The sequence below is a fragment of the Diceros bicornis genome, chromosome 15 (genome assembly GCF_020826845.1).
Source record: "Diceros bicornis minor isolate mBicDic1 chromosome 15, mDicBic1.mat.cur, whole genome shotgun sequence".
Classification (NCBI taxonomy): Eukaryota; Metazoa; Chordata; class Mammalia; order Perissodactyla; family Rhinocerotidae; genus Diceros; species Diceros bicornis.
Window position 1 is genome coordinate 25,066,756 of NC_080754.1, and position 25,601 is coordinate 25,092,356.

At 46.1% G+C, this 25,601-nt stretch overlaps 1 protein-coding gene across 5 annotated transcripts in view; it reads left to right on the forward strand.

The window, feature by feature from the left end:
* The first annotated feature begins 4,417 nt into the window (after window positions 1-4,417).
* The window catches only part of KALRN (kalirin RhoGEF kinase), a 633,650-nt gene continuing 612,466 nt past the window's right edge, over window positions 4,418-25,601 (forward strand). For 3 of the 5 annotated variants that reach the window (XM_058555937.1, XM_058555939.1, XM_058555940.1), the window contains exon 1: window positions 4,419-4,808. In XM_058555937.1, the coding sequence (XP_058411920.1) occupies window positions 4,736-4,808 (73 nt within the window). In that variant the 5' untranslated portion in view covers window positions 4,419-4,735. Of the gene's footprint in view, window positions 4,809-25,601 lie in introns of all 5 variants that reach the window. The other 2 variants (XM_058555948.1, XM_058555950.1) reach the window with 1 other exon arrangement.

Consider the following 25,601-nt stretch of genomic DNA (forward strand, 5'->3'; position numbering starts at 1 on the left):
AATCAAGGTGTCAGCAGGATCATTCTCCTTCTGAGACTCTGGGTAGACGCCTTCCTTTCTTCACTCTAGCTTCTGGTGGTAGCAGTCAATTCTTGGTGTTCCTTGGCTTGCAGCTACATCACTCCAATCTCCGCCTCTGTTGTCACATGGTGTTTTCCCTGTGTGTCCCTGTCTTTACATGGAGTTTTTCCCTTCTTATATGGACACCAGTCATATTGGATTAGGGCCCACACTAATGACCTCATCCAAAATTGATTACATCCTTAAAGACCTTATTTCCAAATAAGGTCACATTCATGGGTACTGGGAATTAGGAGTTCAACAAATGTTTTTGGGGGACACAATTCAACCCATGACATATGGTAAATTACATTGATAGATTTTCACATGTCAAATTAACCTTGCATCCCTGGTATAAACACACTTGGTCATAATGTATTATCCTTTTTATATATTATTGGATTTGATTTGCTAAAATTTAATTAAGAATTTTGCATCTGTGTTTATGAAGGATAGTGGCCTATGGTTTTCTTTTTTCTTCTCTTATTGGTCTTTGTTTAGTTTTGGCATCAGAGTAATGCTGGCCTCATAGAAAGAGTGGGGAAATATTCCCTCTTCACTTTTCTGGAGGACTGAGTGTGGGATTGGCATTATTTCTTTCTTAAATGTATCATAGAATTCACCAGTAAGCCATATAGGTCTTGAGGTTTCTTTGTGGGAGGCTTTTAAGCTACAAATTCAATTTCTTTAATAAATATATGACTACTTAAGTTATCTACTTCTTCTTGAATGAGCTTTAGTAGTTTGTGTCTTTCAAGGAATTTGTCCATTTCATAGCATAAAATTGTTCATAATATTCCCTTATTATTCTTTTTACATCTCTATAATCTATTTTCATTCCTGTCGTTAGTGCTGTCAGGTAGATTTTGGTTGTACAGCAGAGTGGAACCCTGCCTGGTCTTTTTGTGCCATCCTCTCACCTTCCTGTGCTATATCAGACGCTCCACTGCTATTCATAGGGTTTTCATGGCCAATGTTTTCCAAAGTGGAGGGCCAGGTCCTTCTACCTAGTCTGTCTAGTCTGGAAGCTCCGTTGAAACCTGTCCACCAGGTGTGACCCTGCTGGTAATTTGAAATACTGCTGGCGTAGCTTTCAGCATCACAGCACCAGGCAGCCGCCACAGTCTGACAACCAATAGACAGGGTGGTGTGGTTCCGTAACCAGAAAACTCTGGCCAGTGGCAGTGAGAGCCCAAACGTAGACCACCAGGGCTCCTCTCGTTCCTGCTGGTAGTAATTTGATTCTTCTCTCTTGTTTCCTTATTTCAGTCTGCCTAGAGGTTCATCAATTTTATCGATCTCAAAGAACCCACTTTTGGTTTCATTGATTTTTCTCTTTTGTTTTTCTGTTACCTATTTCCTTGCTTTCTGCTCTGATCTTTTAAAATTTCTGTCTTGTTTTGGCTTTCATTTGCTCTTAAGGTAGAACAGAAGATCATTGATTTGAGACCTTTCTTTTCAAAATAGATATTTTAATACTCTAAATTTCCCTCTAAGTACTGCTTTAGCTCTATCCCACAGATTATGTGATGTGTTTTCATTTTTATTCACTTTAAAATTCTTTCTAGTATTCCCTTTGCATTCTTAGTTGTTTGTGGGTTATTTAGAAGTATGTTATTTAGTTTCCAAATATTTGGGGGATTTTCCACATATTTGTTATTGATTTTTAATTTAATTCTATTGTGCTCATAGAACATACTTTGTATGATTCAAAAAAAAAACTGAGGTATAATTTGCATACCACTTTGCATGGTGTAAACCCTGTAAATTTATTGTGATTCGTTTTATGGCTTAGCATATGGTTTATCTCCATAAATGTTACCTATGCACTTGAAAAAAATGTGTATCTGCTGTAATTGAGTGGAGTATTCTATAAGTGTCAGTTTGGTTAAGTTGGGTGATAACACTGTTCAAGTCTTCCATATTTCTCCTGATGATCTATCGATTATTGAGTGACACAGAGATTAAAATCTCTGACTATAATTATGAATTTGTCTATTTCTCTTTGTAGTCCTATCACTCTTGCTGCATATATTTTGAAATTCTCTTATTAAATGCAAAAACTTGTAGGATTGTTATGTCTAATTGATGAATTGAAAATGCCGCTCTTTATCCCTGGTAAGAGTCTTTGCTCTGAAATCTTGTCTGATATTAATATAGCTATAAACATTTGAAATTTTAATAGAAATTGGCAAATTTCCTCTCAAAACTCAGTGTCATTATATAAGATGTCCCCCCATTCTGGTCCACATTTATTGAGATTTTGATATCAACCTTCCTTTAAACGTGTTTCTTCTGAATTTGGGATGAATTTGGCAAGACTCTTGCCAGGTCTCTGGTTCTCTATCTGCACAATGGTGGCAGTTAACAGCAGCTCTGCCGTCGTGTGTGTGTGTGTGTGTGTGTGTGTGTGTGTGTGTGTGTGTGACAGAGAGAGAGAGCAAGAGAGCACGCCAGCATTTAGGCATGGAGCAAAAGGGAGGCAAAATTTAGAAAATACAAATGAGAAGTACTTTTGCGGTCAGAGAAGGTGATAGGTAAGGGTGCTGGCTGCTCTAAGGCAGTTCAAGATATCAGGGCCAGGTGAATTAGATCTCATGGCAGTGAACTTGTGATCTCAGAGTCACTGTTAATAATTTTTAAGAAATGGGGTCTTATAGATGTACCCAAGATTGGAGTCAGGCAACTGTATTTATTCTTTTAATGGGTGGGGAAAAAAAAAACACCATTTGCGACATTCAACAAAGAAAGTAATGAGTACAGGGAGCCAGAAAGGGTTCACTAAAAACTTACTTATTTTGTTTACTCTTAGTTACCCCGTTGCTAGATCTGGAAAGGTCCCAGGTGCTATGACCCAGAGAGAGGTGTAACTAAGTAGGTTGTCAGAGACAAACAGATGCAGGAGATTCTGGCTGGTGGGTAGCAGGCCACCAACTTTAGACTAGGACTTGATTTTCCTCTTAGGTGTGTTTTAACACATTAGTTCAGGCCACAGCCTCTCCATCAGCCTGGCTGAGACAGCAGCAACACCCCCCAACACACCACACTAAGTACTCAGGTCTAAAGAGCTTCTGTTTTGTAGCCTCTGCAGTCACTAGGACTATAAACAGAATACTGGCTAATTATTGTTTAATTATTGCTTAAAAACCAATTGGCACAATACAATCACTGCATTAATTACCCCATACAGCATCTGCTTTCTTTTTTGCCGTCATCCCCATTCATCCCCAGCCCCTCGCCCCACTTGAATTGAAATTCAGCTTGCTGTAACACCACCTTTCTCCTGGCCAACTGGATCTCTCCATTCACACGAGGGAAAAGAACAAAACAGAGAAGGCCCCGGGGATTAGGGAGTTTTGACAGCTGTCCAAGAGGAGCGCTGAGATACGCGCCAAGTATGAGGCAGGACAGAGACAAATGAGAGACAGAAGAGAGTGACAGGGAGGGAGAGACGGGCAGGGACACATCGCAAGAGGAATGAACCGGACAAAGAATCACAGAGACAGACAGAGATGTTTAAGGGGCGCTGAAAAGGGGGGGAAGGAAGAGAAAAGCTAAATAAGAGAAGAACTAAGGAGAGACGGTGAGGAAAATGCGAGAGGCTTAGGAGGGGAGGGAGAGAGTAGAGAGCTTGTCAAGTAGGAGGGGAAAAAAGTCCAGCCTCTGGGGACAGATAGTCCAGCTTGGGACCGGTCAGAAGAGGAGACGGGCAGGCAGCTTGGGGTTCCCCCTCGCACCCCTTGGAGTGGGGTGGGGCGGAGGAGGTGGCCGCCGGGCCCGGAGCACGGACAGCGCGAGGGGAGAGGCTGAGCGCGCGGCGGCGGGGCGGCAGAGCCCCTCGGCGAGCCCGGCGTGCGCCCCGCGGCCCCGGACTCGCCCGGCGGCCCCGCCCCCTCTCGGCCGCCTCCTTCGCCGGGGCTTTTCCTGCGGGGCTCAGGAAGCCGGCCTAGCACAGCCGCGAACAATAGCTCGGGGCCGGCACCCTGCTCCCGGAGAGGCGGGCGCGGGGCCGCGGGGGAGGGAGGCGGCCGCGCCGCGGGGGGCTCGCGGCGAGTCCCGGCCCGGGCCGGAGCTTCAGTTCGGCTCGGCGCTGCCCGGGTCATTGTTGGCCGGGACTGAGGAGCGGGAGCCGGGGGAGGAGCTGGGGAGGCGTCGGCGGCGGCCGAGGGAGCCAGAGGGGGAGCCAGAGAGCGAGCGAGGGAAGGAGGGAGGTAGCAAGCGAGCGAGCGAGGGAGGGAGGAGGTAGAGAGACAGGGAGGGTGGGAGGGAGGAGGAAAAATAAAGAGGAGAGCCGAGCAGGACTGAACAATAGAGACAGGCAGACGGGCGAGGAGGAGAGCCAGCTGCCGCTGCTGGGGGAGAGCGGGCGCACAGGCAGCCCGGACGCCGGCCCCGAGCCCCGGCCCCGGCCAGACAGCAGGCGGCCAGCGCCCCCGGGGAAGGGGTACCATGGGGGAGCCGGCGGCAGGCGCCCCCAGCCCGCCGCGCGCCTCCGCCTGAGGGAGGCACGGCGTGCCCTGCCCCAGCCCCGCCGCCCCAGCCGTCCGCCCGCCCAGCCCCGAGTCCGCCGGGTCTGCGGCCGCTGCGCCCCGCGCCCTCCGCCCATCGGGCGCCCCGCCGCCCTCGGCCCCAGGCTTCGCTGGCCCCCGGCTGCCCGCGGACGCCCTCCCCAGTCATGAACCCCCCGGAGGGGGCAGCGGAGGAAGGAGGAGCAGCCGACTCGGACGTGGACGCCTTTTTCCGGACAGGTAAGCCGGACAGGGCGCGGGGGGCCGGGGGAGGGCCGCTGCCGTGGGCGCGGCGTCTCGGACAAGTTTGGGGAAGGAGGGCTGTTGCTGGGGCGTGCGTGTTGGGGGGCAGTCCCCCTCGTCGTCGGGGCTGGAGTTGCCGAAATTCTTGTTGTTATGGCAATGCTGCTGGCGTTTTGGGGAGGGGTGGGGGCTGGGAGCTCGGCGCCCCTCGCCGTTCTCCTCACTTGCGGGAGTCTGTGTAGGGTAGGCGGGAGGCGGTCCCCTCGGGCCGCCTTCTCCCGGAGCGCGGGGATGGGGCGATGTTGGATCACTTTGCAGCGCGCCGCTCCAGCTACCGGCGTCCCTGGCCCCTCCCTCGGCTGCCCCCTCCCAGCACTGTCAGCCGGGCTCCAGCCGCCCTGGGTTGGCACCCCTTCTGGGGCCAGGGGCCCGGGGCCCTGATGTGCGAAGAGGGGCAGTGGGGACCGGGAGTCGCGCAGGCTGCAGGCTGACAGTCAGGAGCGCGGCGGACCCAGGACGGTCGTGCCTGGTGCGTGTGGGGAGCCAGCGTCTCAGACTTGAGAGGCAGACCGGGATCCGAGGGGGGTGGGCGCCTCAGACCTCCTCCTTGTCCTCCTCTTCTCCAGTTCTGGGAGCGGATGAGCTTTTCATAAGAATCACTCATTCCTGGAAGTGTGAGTTAGCGTCCCCCTCATACACACCCACTGAATCTTTGCTTGCCTGTGGTATGTAAAGCCCCTAGATCTGTCTCTCCAGCTGTTTGCAGCCCCTGCCACCTCCCATCCCCCAGGTCTATAGCTCCTCCTGTTCCCTGGCTGCACAGCCCCCTCTCCAGAACAGGCACCGACCACCCTCATCTCCCACCACCTGTGGCCCTGTTTCTCTGATGGCAAGGGATTCCTCATCTCCCCTCTATCTGTGGCTTCCACAAACTTGGTAGAGCTTCTCGTCTCCCATGTCTGGAACCATTTTGTCTGGAATCTTTGTCCCAAGGAGTCCAATAAGTTATGGGGGCCCTGCACATCTGCCCTCTCTTTTGGTCAGTTGGATTAGAGGACATGAACTGGTGGGGTCAGGGATCAGGTTAGCACTGCAGGCTCTCTGCACATCCATCTGTTTCCTAACCTCATTGCCTTGCCCTGGAGGTCATCTCTAGGGAAGGCGGTGGGGTGCATTGTTGGGGAGACTTGTGGCTTTAGAAGTCCAGACTCGATTGGCCCATATGTTCATTTTCTAGTTGGTCTGAAGAGGAAAGAGCTGGAGGACAGGAGCTGATGCCACAGCCTGGAGAAAGCAGAGGGAGCCTGTTTCTCCATCCTGCTTCCCAGGGCGCAGCCTTACCTCCCTCCCTCCTTCCTTTTCCCCAGAGGTGGTTTTTATATACACATCCCCCCTCTCTCTCTGTCTCTTTCTCTCTCTCTCTCTCTCTCTCTCACACACACACACACACACACACACACACACACACACACACTAACTCACACACCCTGCCCAGAACCCAAAGCATGGATTCTAGAGAGGTGCCTGACCTGAGTTTATAACCTGGTTTTGGGGGGCTAAGTGGTACCTGGAAACACTCGCTAGGCGGTCTCCCCTGCCCCCCTTGCCTCCCATCTGGGGCAAAAGTCTGCCTTTTCTTAGCTCTGGGGAAAACTCGTGAAGTGCGAGCCTTCCCGCCTTCCCTTTCTGGACCCCACTTTCATCTTTTGGTGACCACTCCCTCTTCCCCTTTTCTACCATCCAAACACTAGTTCCTGTTCATTCTCTGCCCCAGGCCCTTGGAGCAGAGCTCAGTTTCTGGAGGCTTGCTAATTTCTGACAAATGAATTCACACAGTGTTAATGGTGTTAATGGCCTGTAATGGTCCAATGTGTTACTTTTCCCAGGGCCTTTCAAAACACAACATGTGGCTTACGTTGTCTAGCTTTGGCTCAAATCATAGAGTAAATGGCAGACTGGGAACTGTCTCCTGTGAGACTCCTGTTGGGGATTTTCTCTTCCTCCTTGGGCAGCCTTGTTGAGTGGGAGCTAGGTCTGATGTGCACTTAGAATCAGAGAAAGGTTAAATCTTCAATGCATAAGGCTGGAAGTGACTGATGACCTGAAACAAGTTGCAAGAGGGAGGGCAGGCTGGGTCTAGGACCGCCCCCTCCTACCCCTGAGGGGCCTTCTGTGCTCTGCTTCCTGATCTTACCCCCTCTAGTCTCTAGCCTTGGCTCTTGCTGGGGATTCTTAAGCCTGGAGAAGGCCATATTTCTTAACCTTCTCCCCTCAGATTCCCTATCTTTGTGGAACATAGCACTATACCTGGTAGGCTAGACAGATTATAAATTCATTCAACTGAACAATTGAGAAACCTTCAAACACATTTTCAAAGTTCCTAGCACCAGGGTTACCCCCTACTATCTGGTGGAAAATTTTGCTCGCGCAAAGACCAGACTGGCAATTGCTTTGTCAAAATCCTGGCGTAAGGTGCTTCTAATTAGGCATGTTTCGAATAATAATGTCATTTTAATTCCTTACTTGTCCTCTTCTGATTATTTTGGTGTTTCAGTTCTCTTGACCAATTAATGAAGCTAGATTCCCTAAATCTCACTTCCCTGCATGCACATGGACACAAACACACACACACACACACCCCAGCCCGCTCTTCCTATAGATTGGTGGATTCCATATCATCTTCCTGGGAACTCTGTTCTATGCCTGGGAAAAGTGTGTTGCAATAATTTTATTGATCATAGTTATGAGGCAGAGCAGAGGAAATATGGGAACTCAGAACTGGGACTAGAGCCCAATTGGAATAGAAAACCCAACAAAGACTATTCAACTCTTGCTAGGAACCTTCTGCTGTCCAGGGTACTGTGGAATACAAAGGAAATATTCAAAGTGGTCTTTGACTTTGAAGAACTTTAAAAGGAAGATTGACAATTACTGCTCAATTAGAGATTAATTGCTAACCATTATGGTGCTATAAGATAAAAAGTTGACGGAACTACGGAGGAATGGAGCTGAGAGTAGCCCTTGAAGGGGGATGGAGAGTGGAAGGAGCAGCCTGGGCGAAGGCACAGGGGAGGCTGGGGCACTGACATTGAGGATTGTGGCACAGATTGTGTGAAAGGTGTGGGTTAGGGAGGAATGGGAAACGGAGGTGGGTAAGTAGGGCAGAGCCAGATAGGGAGAGTCTTGGGAGCCCAAGAGAGGAGTTTGGATTTGATTCGGGAGTGGTAGGGAGTCATTGGAGGTTCTTGAGCAAGGGTATATCCTGAAGGAAGTGGTATTTGGAAAGGTTAATCTGGGGGTAATATGATTGATGATGTAGAGAAGAGAGAGAAAGAATCCAGGGAGATGCAAATGTGATCCAGAGCTGAGGAGGAAGGGGCTTGGTCTGGGTTGGTGGCATAAAGGATGGGGAATCAGGAACAACTCTGAGAGACATTTTCAAAGGCAGAAATGTGGGGGTTTCTTGACAAACTAGTTATAGGGGGAAAAGAAACTTAAACCCATGAGGAAACAGAAGTGGCTGTGTTGAGAGTGTAGAGGACTAACAGTGTCCCGACTGACATGGTCTAGTTGAGGCCAAGAGCCGGTTTGGCAGGGCAGATAATGACGTTAGCCTTGGACATGGAGAATTGGAGATGATGGAGGGACATCCAGGTGAAGTTTTGTGGGTAATGTGGGACTCAAGACATGAGCATGGGCAGGAGGTTAGGGCTGGTGATGTGGACTTGGAAGCCTTCTCGCTCAAGGCTGGATGCAGCTGAAGCTGTGTGAATGCGTTGACTCTCAGAGGCAGGGAGTGGAGGAAAGAGGGGAAGGGCTAAAGTTAGAATTTGGGGGAAAAACCCTTATTTAGGAAGTGGCAGCAAAGGAGACTTGATCTTGGAGACCTCAGAGAGTAAGCATGGGTTCTGATGTGATGACAGGCTGCAGACAGGTTGAGCAGGAGGAGCACTGGGTAAGTGTTACTGGATGTGATGAAAAGAAGGCTACTGTGAGCTCTTGGGAGCACAGTGTTAGCAGAGGCATTTGGAGTAGGGATTTGGGGTGGAGGGTAGCAATCAGTTACTTGCAGAGTTTATCAGTGAAAAAAAGAGAGGTTGGGGGCTAGTCAGAAGGGATGTTATTAATATCAGGAAAAGGAGTTTTCATTTTTTGCCAGAGAGTCAGAAGAGGTTTGGAGGTGGAAGGGGGAAAGCTAATGGACAGGAAAAACTGAAGATGCTAGATTGATTGTTGAATTAGATACGTGAACAGGTGAGACAAGTGTAGGTTCCGTAACAAAAGGAAGAGCGTAGTTTTGGTGAGCAGAGGAGAAACCTCTTCCTTTAAAACTCAAAGGAAAACAAGAGCATAAATGAAAAGAGATTGATTTGGAAATATCTTCCACCTCTGTCTTTCTGTTGAGCTTTGGTCCTGTGAGTCCAGATATTTTCAGCTGGAGTGTTTGCTGTTCCTTGGACTTTGGCCAGCCTCTAACTCAACTCTGTGTGTCTTTCCAACTGCCCAAACTAATTCGTTCTCTTGTCTTCCTTAATTCTGTAAGTGACATCTTCCCTCTCCCAGTCATGATATTTAAAACTTTGGTATTGTCTGTGAAGACTCTCTCTCCTCTAACAACCTCTATGGAATTATCTTTCATAGTTAGCCCTTGCTGTTCGCCCGCAGGGTCTCTGCCCGAGGCCAGGACCCATGATGCCACCCATGGACTCCTTTAGTGGCCTTCATTCTTTTCCCCTGGAATCTTCTCTCTCACCCCACTCCAAGTTGGCATCTGCAGGCGGATTACACTTCCTAAATCACTGCTTTCATCACATCACTACCTGCTTTATGAATCTACAGTGACTCCCTTGTGCCTTCAGGGTCAAGTCCATCACTTCACAGCTCAGCTCCAGCCAGGCTGCTCTTCTGCTGTCCAAGGGCACTTTGACTCACATTCCCCTTGAATCATCCACCCCTGGCCCCCCACACTCCAAATCCAACTCATTCTTCAAGACTTGAGCCCCACCTTCTTCTGGGAGCTTTCACAGCTCACAAGACCACTGTCTCCTCCAAATTAGTAAACACTCACTGTCTGTACTCATTTTCACACTTCGTGAGTGGTACTGTATTGTTTTTAGCCCTTTCAGTACACATTGGGTTTGTCTTCCCATTGAAGTTATTTGTTCTTTGGAGGTAAGGAAAAGGATCTTTTAAAAAGCTTGTGATTCATCCAAACCAAAACCAAAGCAAATCACCTCCCCCCAGTATAGACAAAGCAGTCATGGCAAAGGATACGTAGTTGTTCGATGTAGGTGGTGGAGTATTGGTAATCACTGTACGATTCTTTAACTTTTCTCTCAGATGATAACCCCATCCCACTTAGGAATGAGGAACTGGACATTATCATGTCCAGATCGTAGAGAGGGCAGATTTTGGAATAACCACCTATGTTTGTGTGCAAATCTTTGAGTAAATGTCATCACCCTGTCTGTGCATTGCCAGACACCTAAAAGGGGAGGGGTCTCTTACCTCCTGAACTCTCTTTTGCAGCAAAGGCAAAATACCTCTTTTTGACATTGTGCTTGATATTCCAGAATGTAAACATGATGTTTAATTCAATGTTTATTGTTCCTTTTTGATTCTCCTCCACTTCTACCCATCATGAATTGTGCTTTTGGTCACACGGTTTTCCAGGAACCTAGTAGGGGGTTATTGAGAGGAGTTTGTTGTTGTGGAGAGGGAATGTTGTTAATATTTTTAACATTGTATTTATTATAGGCTATTTCTACATTAATATGTTTTAGAACATATCAGTGACATCCAGATGCACCTCCATAAGATTTGGGAGGCTTTGCTTCATCCTTGTGCTGCCAGTTATCAATAACTTGATTACTGGCACATTCTCTCCAATTGTATTTGAGAATCCTTTGGGGGATGTAAGAGGTGTTGGAATAAACCCAAGCTACAGAAAGAAATTAGATGATAAGTAAGAAAAGTCTTCCTGACTGTCAATAGCAGTAAAGCACAAACAGGTGAACTAGATGTTGGAGAATGAGCACTTTTACTTTTCAAAGTTCTTTCTGGTTCTGGAACTTGGCAGTTGACTTCTGCAGGTAGTCAGTATGGTGTCGCCCAGTGGTTCTCAACTGAGGGCAATTTTGTCCCCCCGGGAAACATTTGGCAATGTCTGGAGACAGTTTTTTTGTTGTCACAACTTGGGAGGGGGGTTGCTGTTTGCATCTAGTGGGTAGAGGTCTAGGGTGCTGCTAAACATCCGATAATGCACAGGGCAGTAAAGAATTATCCAGCCCCCAAATGTCAATAGTGCCGAGATTGGGAAACCTTGGTGTAGCCAAAAGATCATGGGCCTTGGATCAGAGAGGCTCAGCGCTAACTAGAGGTAAAATCTTGAGTAAATTATTTACTGTCTCTCATCCTCAGTCTTCTGCAAAGTGGGACTAAGAATTCTGGTTTTACAGATTGAGAGGATTAAATAGGAAAAAATGTGTAAAAAACATCTGGCCATTTCTGACACACTGTAGGGGCACAAGAAGTCCTAGCTGCCCCTATTGTTCCTACTGTTTTAATTATTAAGTGAATGTGATGGCACAGAGCTGGGGGATCTCCAAAAGGGGTGCTGTGCAGAGCTTTTGACATGGGGTGGGAGAAGGTGCTAGAGAGGCAGCATGATGGAGCTCAGGGAGCCTGTGTGTGTGTGTGGAATCTGAAGGTAGAGTTTGGGCCTCAGCTCTCTTTCATTCATTCGTTTAATCACTTGTTTGACAAATATTTATTGAGTGCCTACGGCAGCCGTGTACTGTTCTGTGGGAGCTTATAAAATCATTACAAGAAAGAATGTAGAGCAGGGAGGGAAATGGACATTAATATACCCCCTCAGGGAGCACTTGGATTTAAGGGGTGGGAAAGGGAGAAAAAGCCTGTGAAGGAGGCTGAGAAGGTCAGGCAAGAGAGCAGGAGGTGAACACTCCCCTTTGCTCTCTACTTATCTGAATGACTTGGGCAAATGACTTTACCATCTGTGTAAGATAAGGATGATAGCCCCCTGCCCCCCACTTCCCTTATAGGGCTGTTGAGAGACTCAAGATACTATATGTGAAAGGTCTTTATAAGTTACACAGTTCTATCCAAATTTATGTAGATAGTTCCTTCCAAATAGAACATTCTATTACTCTAAGTGCCTCTTCTGGCAAGTATTATCTTATTTAATCTGACCTCCATGGGACCTTTACAGTCCAGGAAGAGAGCAGTCCTTCTCAATTTGGTTTCCCAAGGGGACTGGATGGGGTACCCCCCTTACAACAGGTCAGGGCCCTCTTGTTCTCTCCTCTGCAAATGTATAAAAATGCCAGTCCCCTCCCCCCAGCCCTCCAGGCCCTGGGCCCCATGGCCCCATGCCGTCTGGAGGAGCCTAGCAAGAATGGAGTTCTTGCTTCTGCTGAGCCTCAGGTGGGTGCAGTGAATCAGTCTCGTCCTGTCCCTTCTCTGTCTGCATGCAGTTCAGACTCCTGCTGCCACTCCTTTGTGTGTGAATGATTGGCAGCAAAATAACTAGGAAATGATTGACGGCCACAGGGCTGTTGGATCAATAGAGCTGCTTGAAATCGTGTCTGCTGAGGAGTGAGGGAACAGAAAGAATCAGCTGGGAGGACAGAGGAATTAATTCAGGGAAGTAAAGAAGAAACTGTTGGAGAATTAGCGTCGTCTCCTCACCTTCTGTCCCATGGCATTATTAGAAGGGCGTGGGACATTAGGTAGAAAACATGGTTTCAGAGGATAAACAAGTGGGAGAATGAAAAGTGGCAGATGAGCTGTGTCCTCAAGGAAGTGGTTACTTCTCTAGCTGAGGCTTTCAGGATGGGTAGGATTTGGATGGGGAAGACAGCAAGTGCTGTGTTCCCAGGTTGGAACGGCGTTAGAAGGAGGTGAAGATCCAGGGTTTGGAGTGGTAAGTGATCCAGTTTATGTGACTGAGAGGATGCAGGTGGAGGATCAATGGGAGATAAAACTCAGAAGGGGGTGAGGACCAGATTGATTGCTTCATTTATCAAACACATACTGGGCTGCTAGATCATAAAGGGCTTTGCGTGGCAGGTCAACAGTTTAGTCTTTCTGCAGTTTGCTTTCCGGAGCCACTAAAAGTTTCTGAATGGGGTGGTGATGTGATCAGGAAGATAAGTCTGGCAGCCCTGTGGAGGGTCAATTGGAATGGGGAGGTACTGCTGGCTAGGGCCGGATTAGGAGACCACTGTGATAGGTTAGGAGGGTCTGAACTTGAGACGTCACAGTGGAAATGGAGAGGAGGGGATGGATATGAGGGACCTCATGGAGGTAGAGTTTATAGGACTTGGCAACTTGGAGGTAGAGGTGTCAAGGAAAAGGCAAGAATCAAAGATTACTCCAAAGCTTGGAGCCTGGGTGACTGGGAGGATGGAGGTACCCTAAATGAAAATCAGGAGTTAGGAAGAGGAGGAGCAGCTGTGAGGTGGCAGGAGGAGAGGGAGGATTCAGGAATTCACTTTGGGACATGTTGCATTTCAGGTGTCAGTGAAATAGCTAAGGGAGGTGTTGATTCCGTAGGCGGATAAGAAGGGAGTCTGGAGCTTTGGAGGGAGGCCAGAGCCGGAAATATAGATTTGGGAGATATCTTGTAAGAAGTTGTGGCTGGAACTATCAGAATAGATGAGATAATAAATGAAAAGCATATACAGACTTGAGGGCAGAGGGCCAAGGACAGAGCTGTTGACTCTAGTGAAGGGCTGGAGGAGACCCAGGAGAGAGCAGTGCTTGGAAAAAAACGGGTCCTCATAGGTCTAATGCTGCAGAGAGGTTGAGGGAGATGGGGACCGAGCAAACCCCCTTGATTCTGGAAATTGGGAGATCATTGGTAACCTTTGAAATAACAAATTTCAGTTGTGTATGGGAGGTGTATGCAATTTCAAATTGCAGAGGGAATGGAGGGTGAGAGGATGGGAAGGAAGTGGTGGGAGCGCATATAGATGACTCTTTGGAAAGGTTTGGCTGTGAAGCGAAGGTTAAAAATAGGAAGGTAGTTGGAGATGGGTAGCAGAGTTGAGGGGAGGCTTTTTTTAGGTAGGGAAGATATGTGAATACCTACCAGTAGGGAGGAGAGAGAAGGCAGGCATGAGGAAAAGAATGAATATTTAGGAAAGTGAGGAGCAGTTGATGGAGGAGAGTCCTGGATGAGCCTGGAGGGGTGGATCTCAAAGTCAGCTGAGGGGTGGATCTCAAAGTCAGCTGAGGGGTAAGCCTTGGGCCAGAGGAGGAGACGGGATTGGGGGGCGAGGGGTGGGGTGAGGCAGACCTTAGGAAAGTAGCTGGGTGGCAAGGACCTGAGCTGAGGGCACAATATACCTCATCAACAGCCCCAGTAGAGAGAGCATCAGCTGGCTCGGAGTTTCCGGGGCTAGTGGTGCTGTGCCTGGGGAGGGTAGTGCCAGTGGAGGGCAGCTGTGAAATGGGTGAGCTGGGTTGGTGTGGAACCCTAGGAGGTTCTTGGGCAGAGAAGCTGGAAAGAAAGGCTGGGAGATCCCAAATTAGCAATCCTTTTAGAAATGCTGGTGGCTTTCTTTTGCAGGCTGACGTGGGATTTGCTCCAGGCTATAGTGGGGTCTGCAGAATCACCTCCTACAGAGTGTGAGTCAGAGAGGCAAGTTAGTGGGGTGGAGGGTGAGTGAGAAGAGGAGAGAGGGAGAGGGACTCAGGCAAGAAGGGGTCCAGCAGCCTCCTGCGGAGGAGTCCATGCCTGGCTATCCGGTACTGTATCTGCCAAGAGTGGGGCCTGCTCTTGAATTTCCAGTTTCCTTAATGCCTGTAGAAGTCCTCGAAGAAAGAGGAAGCAGAATAGGGATCATGGAAGAGCCTTTTGCCCATTCTTCTCCGTGAAGAGGAACAAGAGGGAAGATGCCAGTGAGCACACCCTTTCCGTTGGCCCCAAAGCACTCCCTCTGACCTCAACTCTCATTTTAGGGGCAAACCCAAGAAGTGTTATCAAGTGAAAAGCCCCATTTCATCCAAGGCTCATCAGGGGCCTTACGTGGCCCTCCAGAGAGGTCAGGAGTAGGATGCTGGGGGCTGCTATTACCAAAAGGTGGGCTGTAGGGGACTGGGCTTACATTCCCTAGAGTAGAAGGAGGTGAGAGTTTCCTTAGGTGCCACCCGGTCCCAGAATCATAGTCTTAAAACAGAACAGGAACTTGCTAGCTGTGTGACCTTTGTGCAAGTTACAACCTCTCAGAGCTTCAGTTTCCTCATCTGTAAAATTGGTAAAAAAAATCCTGACCTCTCAGAATTACTCTATGTTTGTAGGTATATGGTATATTGAGATAGTTATATTCATATTATAAGTAGTAATAGAAATGGGATTATATTACTAGTAGTACAATATGATTATATATATACTATATTACTACTATGACTATATTACATATATAATATATTATTATCATATTACTAGTTAGATGAATCTCTTTATTTTCCAAATCATGAAAATGAGGATGCTTCAATAGCTTCCTTCCTCTCCTCTCCCCTCTCCCTTCTTCCTTCTCTCCCTCTTTCCCTTCCATCCTTCCTTCCTTCCCTCTGTAACAGTGCAGAGATAGATACCAATGTGATTTTTAAGCTTGCAGTTACAGTTCTCCAGGGCATGGCAGCAGGGACTGGGAATGTGGCTAAAACCCTCGCCTTTTACACTCCTACCCTGCAGCCCAGGGACAATGGGCATCTATGGGGCTGGGGGTGGGGAAACACAGTATTCAGTTGGCAGCTGGACAGTGGGCTAGAAGGAGACCCCGGAGACTGGCAGATGGTTAATTGGATGTGACAAAAGGGGGCTGGGAGGAGGGGGCTGGGACTCCTGGGGGACTCCTGTCTCTGACTTCTTACTGTCCTAGAAAGGAGATTGTAGGGAGAGGGAGGAGTGTCTCGAGGAGCAGTTGGGGAAGAAGATTGGCAGGACTCCATGTTGGGTGTATGCCCATGGAAGGACAGGGTGCCATTGGAAGTAATGTCATAGCTTTAATTTGGAGGGTAGATGCAAGATATTAAGTCTCTTCTCTACCCCAGTGACTTGGCACATAGCATGCTCAAATACTTGGATATAAAGAGAATACTTAACCAAATATTGAAACAGTATGTTTCTCTAGATATTCTTCATGATCCCAACCACTGAGTTTTTTTTTTTTTTTAATTAATTTATTTTTTTATTGATGTTTTAATGGTTTCTAACATTGTGAAATTTTGGGTTGTACATTTTTGTTTGTCCATCACCACATATATGACTCCCTTCACCCCTTGTGCCCACCCCCCACCCCCACTGCCCTGGTAACCACAGTCCAGTTTTCTCTGTCCATGTGTTGGTTTATATTCCACATATGAGTGAGATCATACAGTGTTTGTCTTTCTCTTTCTGGCTTATTTCACTTAACATAATACGCTCCAGGCCCATCCATGTTGTTGCAAATGGGATGATTTTGTCTTTTTTTATGGCTGAGTAGTATTCCATTGTATATATATACCACATTTTCTTAATCCAATCGTCAGTTGAGGGACACTTAGGTTTCTTCCACTTCTTGGCTATGGTGAATAACGCTGCAATGAACATAGGGGTGCATAAGCCTCTTTGGATTGTTGATTTCAGGTGCATTGGATAGATTCCCAGTAGTGGGATGGCTGGATCATAGGGCATCTCTATTTTTAATTTTTTGAGGAATCTCCATACCGTTTTCCATAGAGGCTGCACCAATTTGCATTCCCACCAGCTGTGTATGAGGGTTCCTGTTTCTCCATATCCTCTCCAACATTTGTTGTTTTTTGTCTTGGTGATTATAGGTATTCTAACAGGTGTGAGGTGGTATCTTAGTGTTGTTTTGATTTGCATTTCCCTGATGATTAGTGATGTTGAGCATCTTTTCATGTGCCTACTGGCCATCTGTATATCTTCCTTGGAGAAGTGTCTGTTCATTTCCTCTGCCCATTTTTTGATCGGGTTGTTTGTTTTTTTGTTGTTCAATTGTGTGAGTTCTTTATATATTATGGAGATCAACCCCTTGTCAGATGTATGTTTTGCAAATATTCTCTCCCAGCTGGTTGGTTGTCCAACCACTGAGTTTTGACAGCTAAATATCATTATTGCTTGTGATGAGAACTGGACAAAGAACTGATCAATTTCAGCAGCATACTATTTCAGTGAGTGGATCTCTTCATTCATTCTTACACTCGTTCCTTCAAATGTCAAACATCAGCTGTGCACCTACTAAGTGACAGCCACTGGGGGTACCCAAACAAATTAGAACTAATCTTTCCCACAAGGATGGTAACAGTCTGGTGGGATTGCCTGACACATAAATAGATGATTGCAGTGTAGTATAATAGGTGCCATAAAGACGATTGCATGCTGTACATTGAGAGTATAGGGGAAGGATCAACAACCTCATCTGGATGGGTGTGGGGAGGATTCATTGAAGAAGGGAAGCTTAGACTGATATAGATGAGGAGGTGGTGAAAATGAAGACAGACCACTGTTCACGAAGTTTGGTAACAAAAGTAAGGAGAAAAATAAAATGGCAATTGAAGGGACATTTTGGAAGTATTGGTAGTATTCTGTTTCTTGATCATACGTGTGGTCCATTTGTCAAATTTCATTGAGCTGTAGACTTGTTTGTGCAATTTTATGCATGCAATTTATACTTCAATAAAAATTTTTTTGAAGTTTTTCTTTTTTTTCAGAGAGAGAAAAATCTTTGAATGTTTGGAAAAGTCATGGAAGGAGACAGTAGTAGAGACTGAAAGTGTTAGAAGGTGGTATGTGTGTGGGTGGGGTACCAGAGTGGGCACTGGCTTCCTCATAAGTCAGAAAAGGATGAGATACCCAGGAAAAGAGCTTATCTCTGGAATGGAGGGACACTTCTTCCTCTGTGGCTGTGGGAAAAGACCAGGTGGTGTTCAGGTTAGGTGCTAGAGCTCTTATTAAGCTGACCTGAGTCATCTCTGTGAATAGGAGCCAAGGTCATCTGACAGGCTGAGGGATGCTGAGAGGCTGAGAAGAGAGGAAATCGACTAGATCCATTCTCTGGAGAATGGATGAGAATTGCATAAAAGAAAGATCTGTCCAATTGAGTTCAGAGCGGGCCAGGTCTGTAGGCGTCTGCACCTTGCTCAGCCCTGGAGGCTCAGGAGTAGAGGTGAAAACAGCAGACTCTTGAGGTCTTGGGAGGTACCTTAGACAAGACGTCCAGGGTGGGGATGAGGTATGCACTAGACTTGTTTGGACACTAGCCTCTTCTCAAAACCTTACTGAACATTGATACCTCTAAGGCCTTTTGGAGGCCCCACCTTGGAAAATGGTCATGTCTGGTTTCTGCAAGTAGGCTGTACACACCTTTTACTTTGAACTTGTCTGTATTCCTCTCAACACCCACTTCAGTGCCTTGCAGATAATACTTGCTTGATTAGTATTTGTTGGCTCGACTTTTTGTTTAAAAAGAGAGCTATTTATTGGTGTGTAGGCCATTTGGGAGTTTTATAATGAAACACTATGCTGAGGAAGTGAATCGTTTTTTGTGGACAGGCAATTCTACCTTAAACAAAAAGACCTATGAAATCAATATTGACTGTGAGATATGGTGCACAACTCTTGTTGATTCTGGATTAATTAGAGGGGATCCCTTTTATCGCTTGCTTACAAATATTCATGTATTTCATAGGCACTGGAAAAGTAAAGATTCCCTCTTCTTTCAGAAAAACCCACATAGGAAAGTTCAAACATACAAATAGACCAACTAATCAATATTGAGTGAGTGTCTGCCACATGCCCAGTATTATGGCAGATACTAAGGAGGCTGCTAAAGATGGGTAACAACTGGTCCTTGTCTCTGAAGACTTTATGGTCTTGTTGGGTTGAGGGGGACTGATATAGGAAAAAATGACTAATCGGAGATACATCAGGAAGGGAGTTTTACTCATTCATTGATTTTCTATAAGCTAAAAGATAATTTAATTAAGAGGTAAACAAGGTTTCATTTAGAGAGATTTGATTTTTGACATACTTTCATAGAACATTTATGTTTTATCTTCAAGTTATTTTTTTATTATAAAAGTCATGCTAGCTCACTGTAGAGTATTTGGAAAATATGATGAAGTGTAATCTCATCACCCAGAGAGAACCCCTGTTTGTTAATTTGAGATATTGCCTTCTGGTGTTTTTTCCTATATGCATTCTCTACCTTGATCCATGGTTTGTTTTTTGATCATTGAATTAAGGTGAAAAACAAATTGGCGGGGAGTAGGCTTTTTCCTAAATGAAGTCATTTTTTCCCAATTAATTTAAATGTATGCTCCATCAGTATACACATATCTATTGAGCAAAGTAAGACATTCATAAGCCAATTAACCTTTATTTGGGGATAACATGGGAAGACAGAGGATCCCGTGGTTGTCTGGAGGAGTAAAGGCATTGACATTTACCATGGTAAAAAATATTTACACAAAACAAAAGTACAGGGTCTATGGTCAAAAGTGAATGCTCTTTCTCCCTCCTTCCTGATATTAAGATAAATTCACCATATATATATGTACCTGTTGCATATGCAAGTACATGTTTGTACAAATGCATATCTTCCTTATTTTATTTAACAAAGAGAGAATCATGCTATACCTGTTATTCTGCAGCTTGCCTTTATCACTTCTTTATCGTGGACGTTTTTCTATGTCAGTACATATAGCTCTACCTCATTTGTGTTGAGTTGTGTTATGTTCTGTTGTGTGGTTGTGCCATATTTTATTTAACCATTCCCCTAATAATGGACATTTATAACCCAGCTTTTCTGTGGACCAGTGTTTGTTCTGGGATGTTATTTGGTCCAAAGAGAAGCAAGAAGGGTCACCCATTTTTTGATCCTTTTCAAAGGTGGCGGTAGGACAACTCTAAGTTTGGGATGTTTCCTCTGCTTTTATCCTCAGGAGACAGGGAGAACAGCCAGTCCCTGTTCTCTGAAGGATAACTTTCTGTGTAATGTTTAAGGGCGCTTTTGTTAGTGACATTTAAATAAATGGTAGAGGCCATTCTTGGCTTCTTTTGCTGTGCGCCTTTAAGTGACTTAGGAGCCAGATTTGCAGTCACAATTAGCCAAAAAAAGCCACATGTGTTCTGTGGGCTTGAGTGAAAGTCAATTCCAATACCACAGGTATGGAAGTGCTTTTAGGTTGTGTGCAAAAGCCATGGTCTGTGTTTGGTTAGAAGAATCCAAGGATGTGATTCGGGAGACCTTGGTTTCCAATTCTACCCACCACTACTTAGCTCTGTGACTTGGCCAGCCAGTTAACATGTCTGTTTGTACAGATGGGACCTCTCTTTCCTCATCTGAAGAAAGAGGTAAACATGCTTGCCCTGCCATACCTCATAGGAATAGTATGAGATAAAGAGAGATAATAGAAGAAAAATGCTTTGGCCAAACAAAACTGCTGACTAAATGAAAAGAGTTTTTGTCAGCTGCCTTTCTCTGGGGTCTCCCTCAATTTTGAGTGCGGTTGAAAGCTGAGCCAGGGGACTCAGATGGGAGTGACAGCCTGAGCTGAGTTTGAGGACTGTACATTTTTTCGTTTCTGGTAGGAAATTGCCAGCACTAGAGATGGAGTGAAACGTTTCATGATATGTTGCATTTGCTTTTGGAAAAGAGATGAGTGTATGAGAGTGGAAGAGCGGCTCATCCAAGTGCCCAGGATGGCTGAGGTTTTCTTTCTGATGAGTGACAGTGTAGCTCAGTTGCACACTTACTCCTTATTACCCAGACGTGCAAAGAAATGTAGCTTTCAAAATTTTCTAATGTGGAGCTAATCTTTCTCATCAGTGCCCACCCCAACTTGACTAGTTTATAGTATAAAAGGTTTTGTTTCGTTTTGTTTTCTGGGATCAGTCTTTTCGGATGACTATCTCTATCAGGACGTTACTCAGTCACTCAGATATTCTTCCGCTCTCCCTCTTCTCTTCAGAATGGGGTCTGGGTGCATGGAAGTGCACATGTGAACTTGTAGGGGTAGTAGGGGCACAGGGGGAGAAGGGTGCTTGCAGCCACAGCTTGATGACTGGATTCCCCTGGTCTTTGCTTCGTGGGGGGTGGTCTGGTCTGATCCCTGTACTGGTGTTTGCAGAGGTGTGGCTAGACCTGTCTTGCTTTTTGGGGTATTGGTATTGTGCTATTACCCAGCACTAACATTCATGTCCTGACTATTTGTCTATAGAGTCAGAGTCCCTGCACATGGCAGCCTCCTAGTCCTGACCCCAGGCCTTTGCCTGGTCACTGACTCTGAACATCTCTGAGTACCATCATCAGGGAATGAAGAAATATGTGGATGTCCAGCTCATTCAGTGCCAACTGTGAGAAGACAGAACCTCTGCACTGGCTCATCTAACTAGATACCCACCTTGGCCAGTGCTGTGTTTTTATCCCCTCATCTCCACACTGTGTGGATCGTGGTACATGAGTGAATGGTAGGATTCTCCTAGAGGCCTGCAGCCTCCTCAGGAGTGGCCTTAGGGTTCTCAGGTACCTTCATGTCTATTGGGATATTATATTCTAGAGCTATCCCCTAAACCCTGGTTTGGCCTTGAGGTGGGCATATAGGAGGAGGCTGAGACCCTGGTATCTGATGTCCTAGACTGAAATTTTCCCACATTCCTCTGATGCTGGAGAGTGGGGGCTTTCTCTCCTTCTCTGTGGCAAGGATCTCCCTATGTCACTTCCTGAGTACTCTCTACCCCTGGTTGAAAGTGATCTCAATGGGCAAGTCCACCCAGTCTGGATCTCGATATGTTAATAGGAGCTTGAGAATTCAAGGTGCATACTAAAAAAATCCTATCCTGGATGTCAACTGCTGAACATTGATGCTTTCTCTTTGCCTGCTGCTATAACTCTCAGAACTTCCCTGAGGTGAATAGATGCTTCCGGCAGAGGAAGGGGGAGGTTAAATATATGTAAGGCTATGCAAAAGAGAAAAGTACATTATGCTTTGAAAAGTATTACCCTAGTTAAAACAATAATTTTGGGGAAAAAAATGTTTGGAAATGGGGCTTCTAGGACTGCCTTCGTTGGGATTCCCTCTATATGCATGTATGTGTTTATGAGTATGTAAACACCCAAGGGTGTGATGTTGATTCTTCCAGCGAGCATTTGGTGGGCACTTCTACATCCCGTGCACTGTGGTCCAGAGGGGAGTATGACACGGTCTCGGTCTTTAAGTTGCTGCCAGTCTTAGGGGGGCGCTGGGGTGGAAATGGATTGCATACAGAGCTGCACTGCTGAATCCTGCTTTCTGGGAGGCTGGTTTCGGTCTGGTAAATGTGACTAACCTTTGAGTTAGGGGCCTTTAATGAGTCTAGTTTCCCCCTTGCGTTGCTATGACCTGCTTTCTGAGTCTCTTGATCCTCCTAAAATGACCAGTTCCAGTCAGTTTTGCTTTTTCCAAATAAAGCTAATTCCTTTAACATCAGTCTAAGTTTTTACGAAAAGATATTCTATAGAAAGGACACGGTAAACGAGGTCAATTTAAATCAATAATAAATAGAAAAATGGAGTCCAACCTAGAGCTGTTGCTCTGCTTCTTCTGTGATGGAGTTGTTTGTTTGCTGTCGTTTTAAACCAAAATTCTTTCACTTCTTTTAACACAGGAGTCTGTGTTTTACATACTGTTTTCACTCCAGGGCTCTGGGGCTCCAATAGCCTTAGTAGCGATGAGCAGTGTTTCCAGTTTGACCAGGGAAAACGAGAACTCTGTTCCCTGTGAAGGTGGTGGAAACTGGGAGACTGGCAAACCAGACCAGCCGGGAAAGTACAGAGCAAAAATAAAGAAGCAGGTAAATGATGGTGCCAGGTGGTTGGGTTCAAGAGGAAAGAGATGGTTGTCAGGGGAACAGCATTATTATTGATAAACATGGTAAATCCCTTCCACTCTCTGAGACCAATGGGAGAGTTGAGCTAGGTGATCTTGAATGCGTCTTCCATCTACAAGATGCTGAGCTAACTGGACAACAGGAAAGCCAGGATGGAGAGAAACCAGGGGGTAAGTGGTATCAGGACATTCACGCCCTGGCCCTCTAAAGACTTTCCATCCTCCTGAGGCCTTTTGTCTCTGCAGCTCAGGATTGCTTGGTCAGACCTCCTGACACCAAAATTTGACCAGCATCCTTGCTTGGTGAAAAGGGCCTCTGATTCCCTTGAGGAGAATCAACCTGAGGGTCAGTAAGTGGCCTCAAACTATTTTGACCCTTAGAATCTTTTGAAAGAAGGGCCAGGTTTCTGAGATTTCTGGGCCTGTGTTGAAAAGCCCACACTTCCTCAGCCTGTTCCTTTGGATTCCAACCAAGTCTGTAATTAGGGATGAGCCTAAATACCCTAGGTAATGCCTTCATCAGGGCCCCATCCGAGCTTCTCTGCCAGCTCTCCTAAGGCACAGGGAGGACTAACTTATTGATCTTCCTGCCAGCTCATAGCCTTGAACTTTTCTTTTTTTGAGTCAGATAGAGAAGATGGTGAAAGCAATCCAAAATCTTCATTTCCTAGGGCATGTGCAAACCCAGCCCGACCACATCATCTCAAAAGGAGACAATGGATAATTAAATTGCTATCTTGGCTTTCTTCTACATTTCCTTCTACCCAGAATTCCATTTTCTTTCCCCCACATTCTCTAGACCTCCAGAGAATCACATTTTGGTAGAGGGAAACATTAGATCTTTAAAAAATACATTAAGCATTCCAGGTATATAATATGACTACACTAGTGGAATGCAGAGATATACATGGGAGAGTGGTGAAGCCTATTTTGGCAGATGTGGCAGTGGTCATAGAGTAGGAGATGCTTGAATGGCATTGGGATGATGAGCTTATTATCCAGAGTGACAGAGTGGGAAAGAGCATTCCTGGCAGATGGAGAAGGGTAGGCAAATGCAGAGAGTTGTGTGAGATCATGGAGAATTAGAGGTTGTAAGGTGAGAGAGACGGGCGATGCATGTGAGATCTTGGATTTTCATATTCCAGGATTTGGATTTTATCCTATAAGCAGTGGGAAGTCTTAAAGGATTTAAAGTATTGGAGTGGTGGAATGAAAATTATAATTTAGAAAGGCCAGTATAGTGTTGGAAAGGGCAAAATTAGAGATAAGAATTCTAGTTAGGAAACTACTGAAATATAGTTGATGATGCAAGAAATGTAATGGTGGTGGAGTCTACAGGATTTTGTGTCTAGTTGGTGTGGGGGTTGAAGGAGAGGTGAAGTCTCAGATAACCTTCAGGTTTTTGGCTTGGGTTGTGGGTAAAGGGTGATGGTGCTTTCACCAAGCCTGGCACCACAGAAATCACAGTGGAATCGTAGGAACATTTCACAAGCTACTATAGCTTTCTGCTGTAAAGGGGGTTAGCACTGGTCTGTCTTCAACCTCTTTAAACATTTTGGATACAAAACATAAAAAAAGCGGGGTGACTGATGGCTGGACAATTATATACCCGGACAGCTTTTCCCATGAGGATGACAAGTCTGCATTCCTCTGTGTGCATATTTGTGCTTGTGTACATGTGTGTGATGTTGCTCATGCTTTGAATGCAAATGTGTGTGCTTCTTCCATCATACTTGGTTCTTGACACAGTATCATTTTTCAGCATTAAAATTCCCATCACTTCCCAGAAGTGCTCCCTTTAGGATCCATCTCTGCTTGGCTCGGTGTGCACAAACATTCCAGTGGGATTGATTACTTGTGTCAAATAAATTTTTTCCCTTCCCATGGAGAGTGTCTGCCATGTGCAAAATGGGGAAATCCCCAGGCCCCTAGCCAAATGCAAGCTCAGATAGACGGCTAAAGTCAGGCTTGGGTCAAGAATTGGCCTAGATAACCCACAGAGCCTGCACCTAGATACTTAAGCTGCCCTTCCCAGCATGCTTTGTGACTGTTCCTAGGCAACAGGAAAACTTGAGGCTGGTAGAGATGGCTGCATCTGAGAGGCTTGGGTCAGCATCAGTTGCAGTACCACTTCCTCCTCTATGCCCCGACTTTCTGTTACTGTTTTATTTAAAGGGTTGCAGACGCCTCTAGAAGCAAATGGAGAACATGCTGAATATCCTTCTCTACCTGATTGCTGTGCAAGCTTTAGAAAGCTCTGGAGTAGTTTTCCTTTCAGCCCCAGTCCTGATGCTTCCCTGTGGGCTTTGGTGGACCCTCAGAATCTACCTCTTAGGCCTTTCCCTAGCAGGTAGCCCTAGCTTCATGGTGCCCAGTCAGGCAGCCTTACCACATTGTGCCTGACTCCAGACATCAAGGACTTTGTCTTTCCCACAGTTGGAACCATTGATCAACTGACCTGTGTACAACAGGGTGGTCTAGGCTATACTGTCCACTGATGAACTAATTTGTATCTGGGCAATAGGAGCTGTGTGAGCTGTATGATCTAGTCTCCCTGAGAACAGTTATGTATTTTCTGGATGTCCTTATTAGCATTTATTAACTTTAACTCTAAGTTCAGCTCTGTGGGTTATGTTTATCAGTAGTTCCAACCAAAGTTTCTCTAGGATTTTATTGTCTATAGTCTAGTTGAATATAGCTCTTTAATTAGTGGGGTTATGGCAAATACCTTAGCTCATTCAGTTAACCATTAACCTTCAGGACTTTTGGAACTTTAAGAAGAAGCCTGGTGAATTCCTCATCCCAAAGGGTAAAATGCTAAAATTCTACCTATCTGGTGTAACAATTACTTTTGGAGTGGGGGGATTTGGATTCCATTTGCCAAAAATT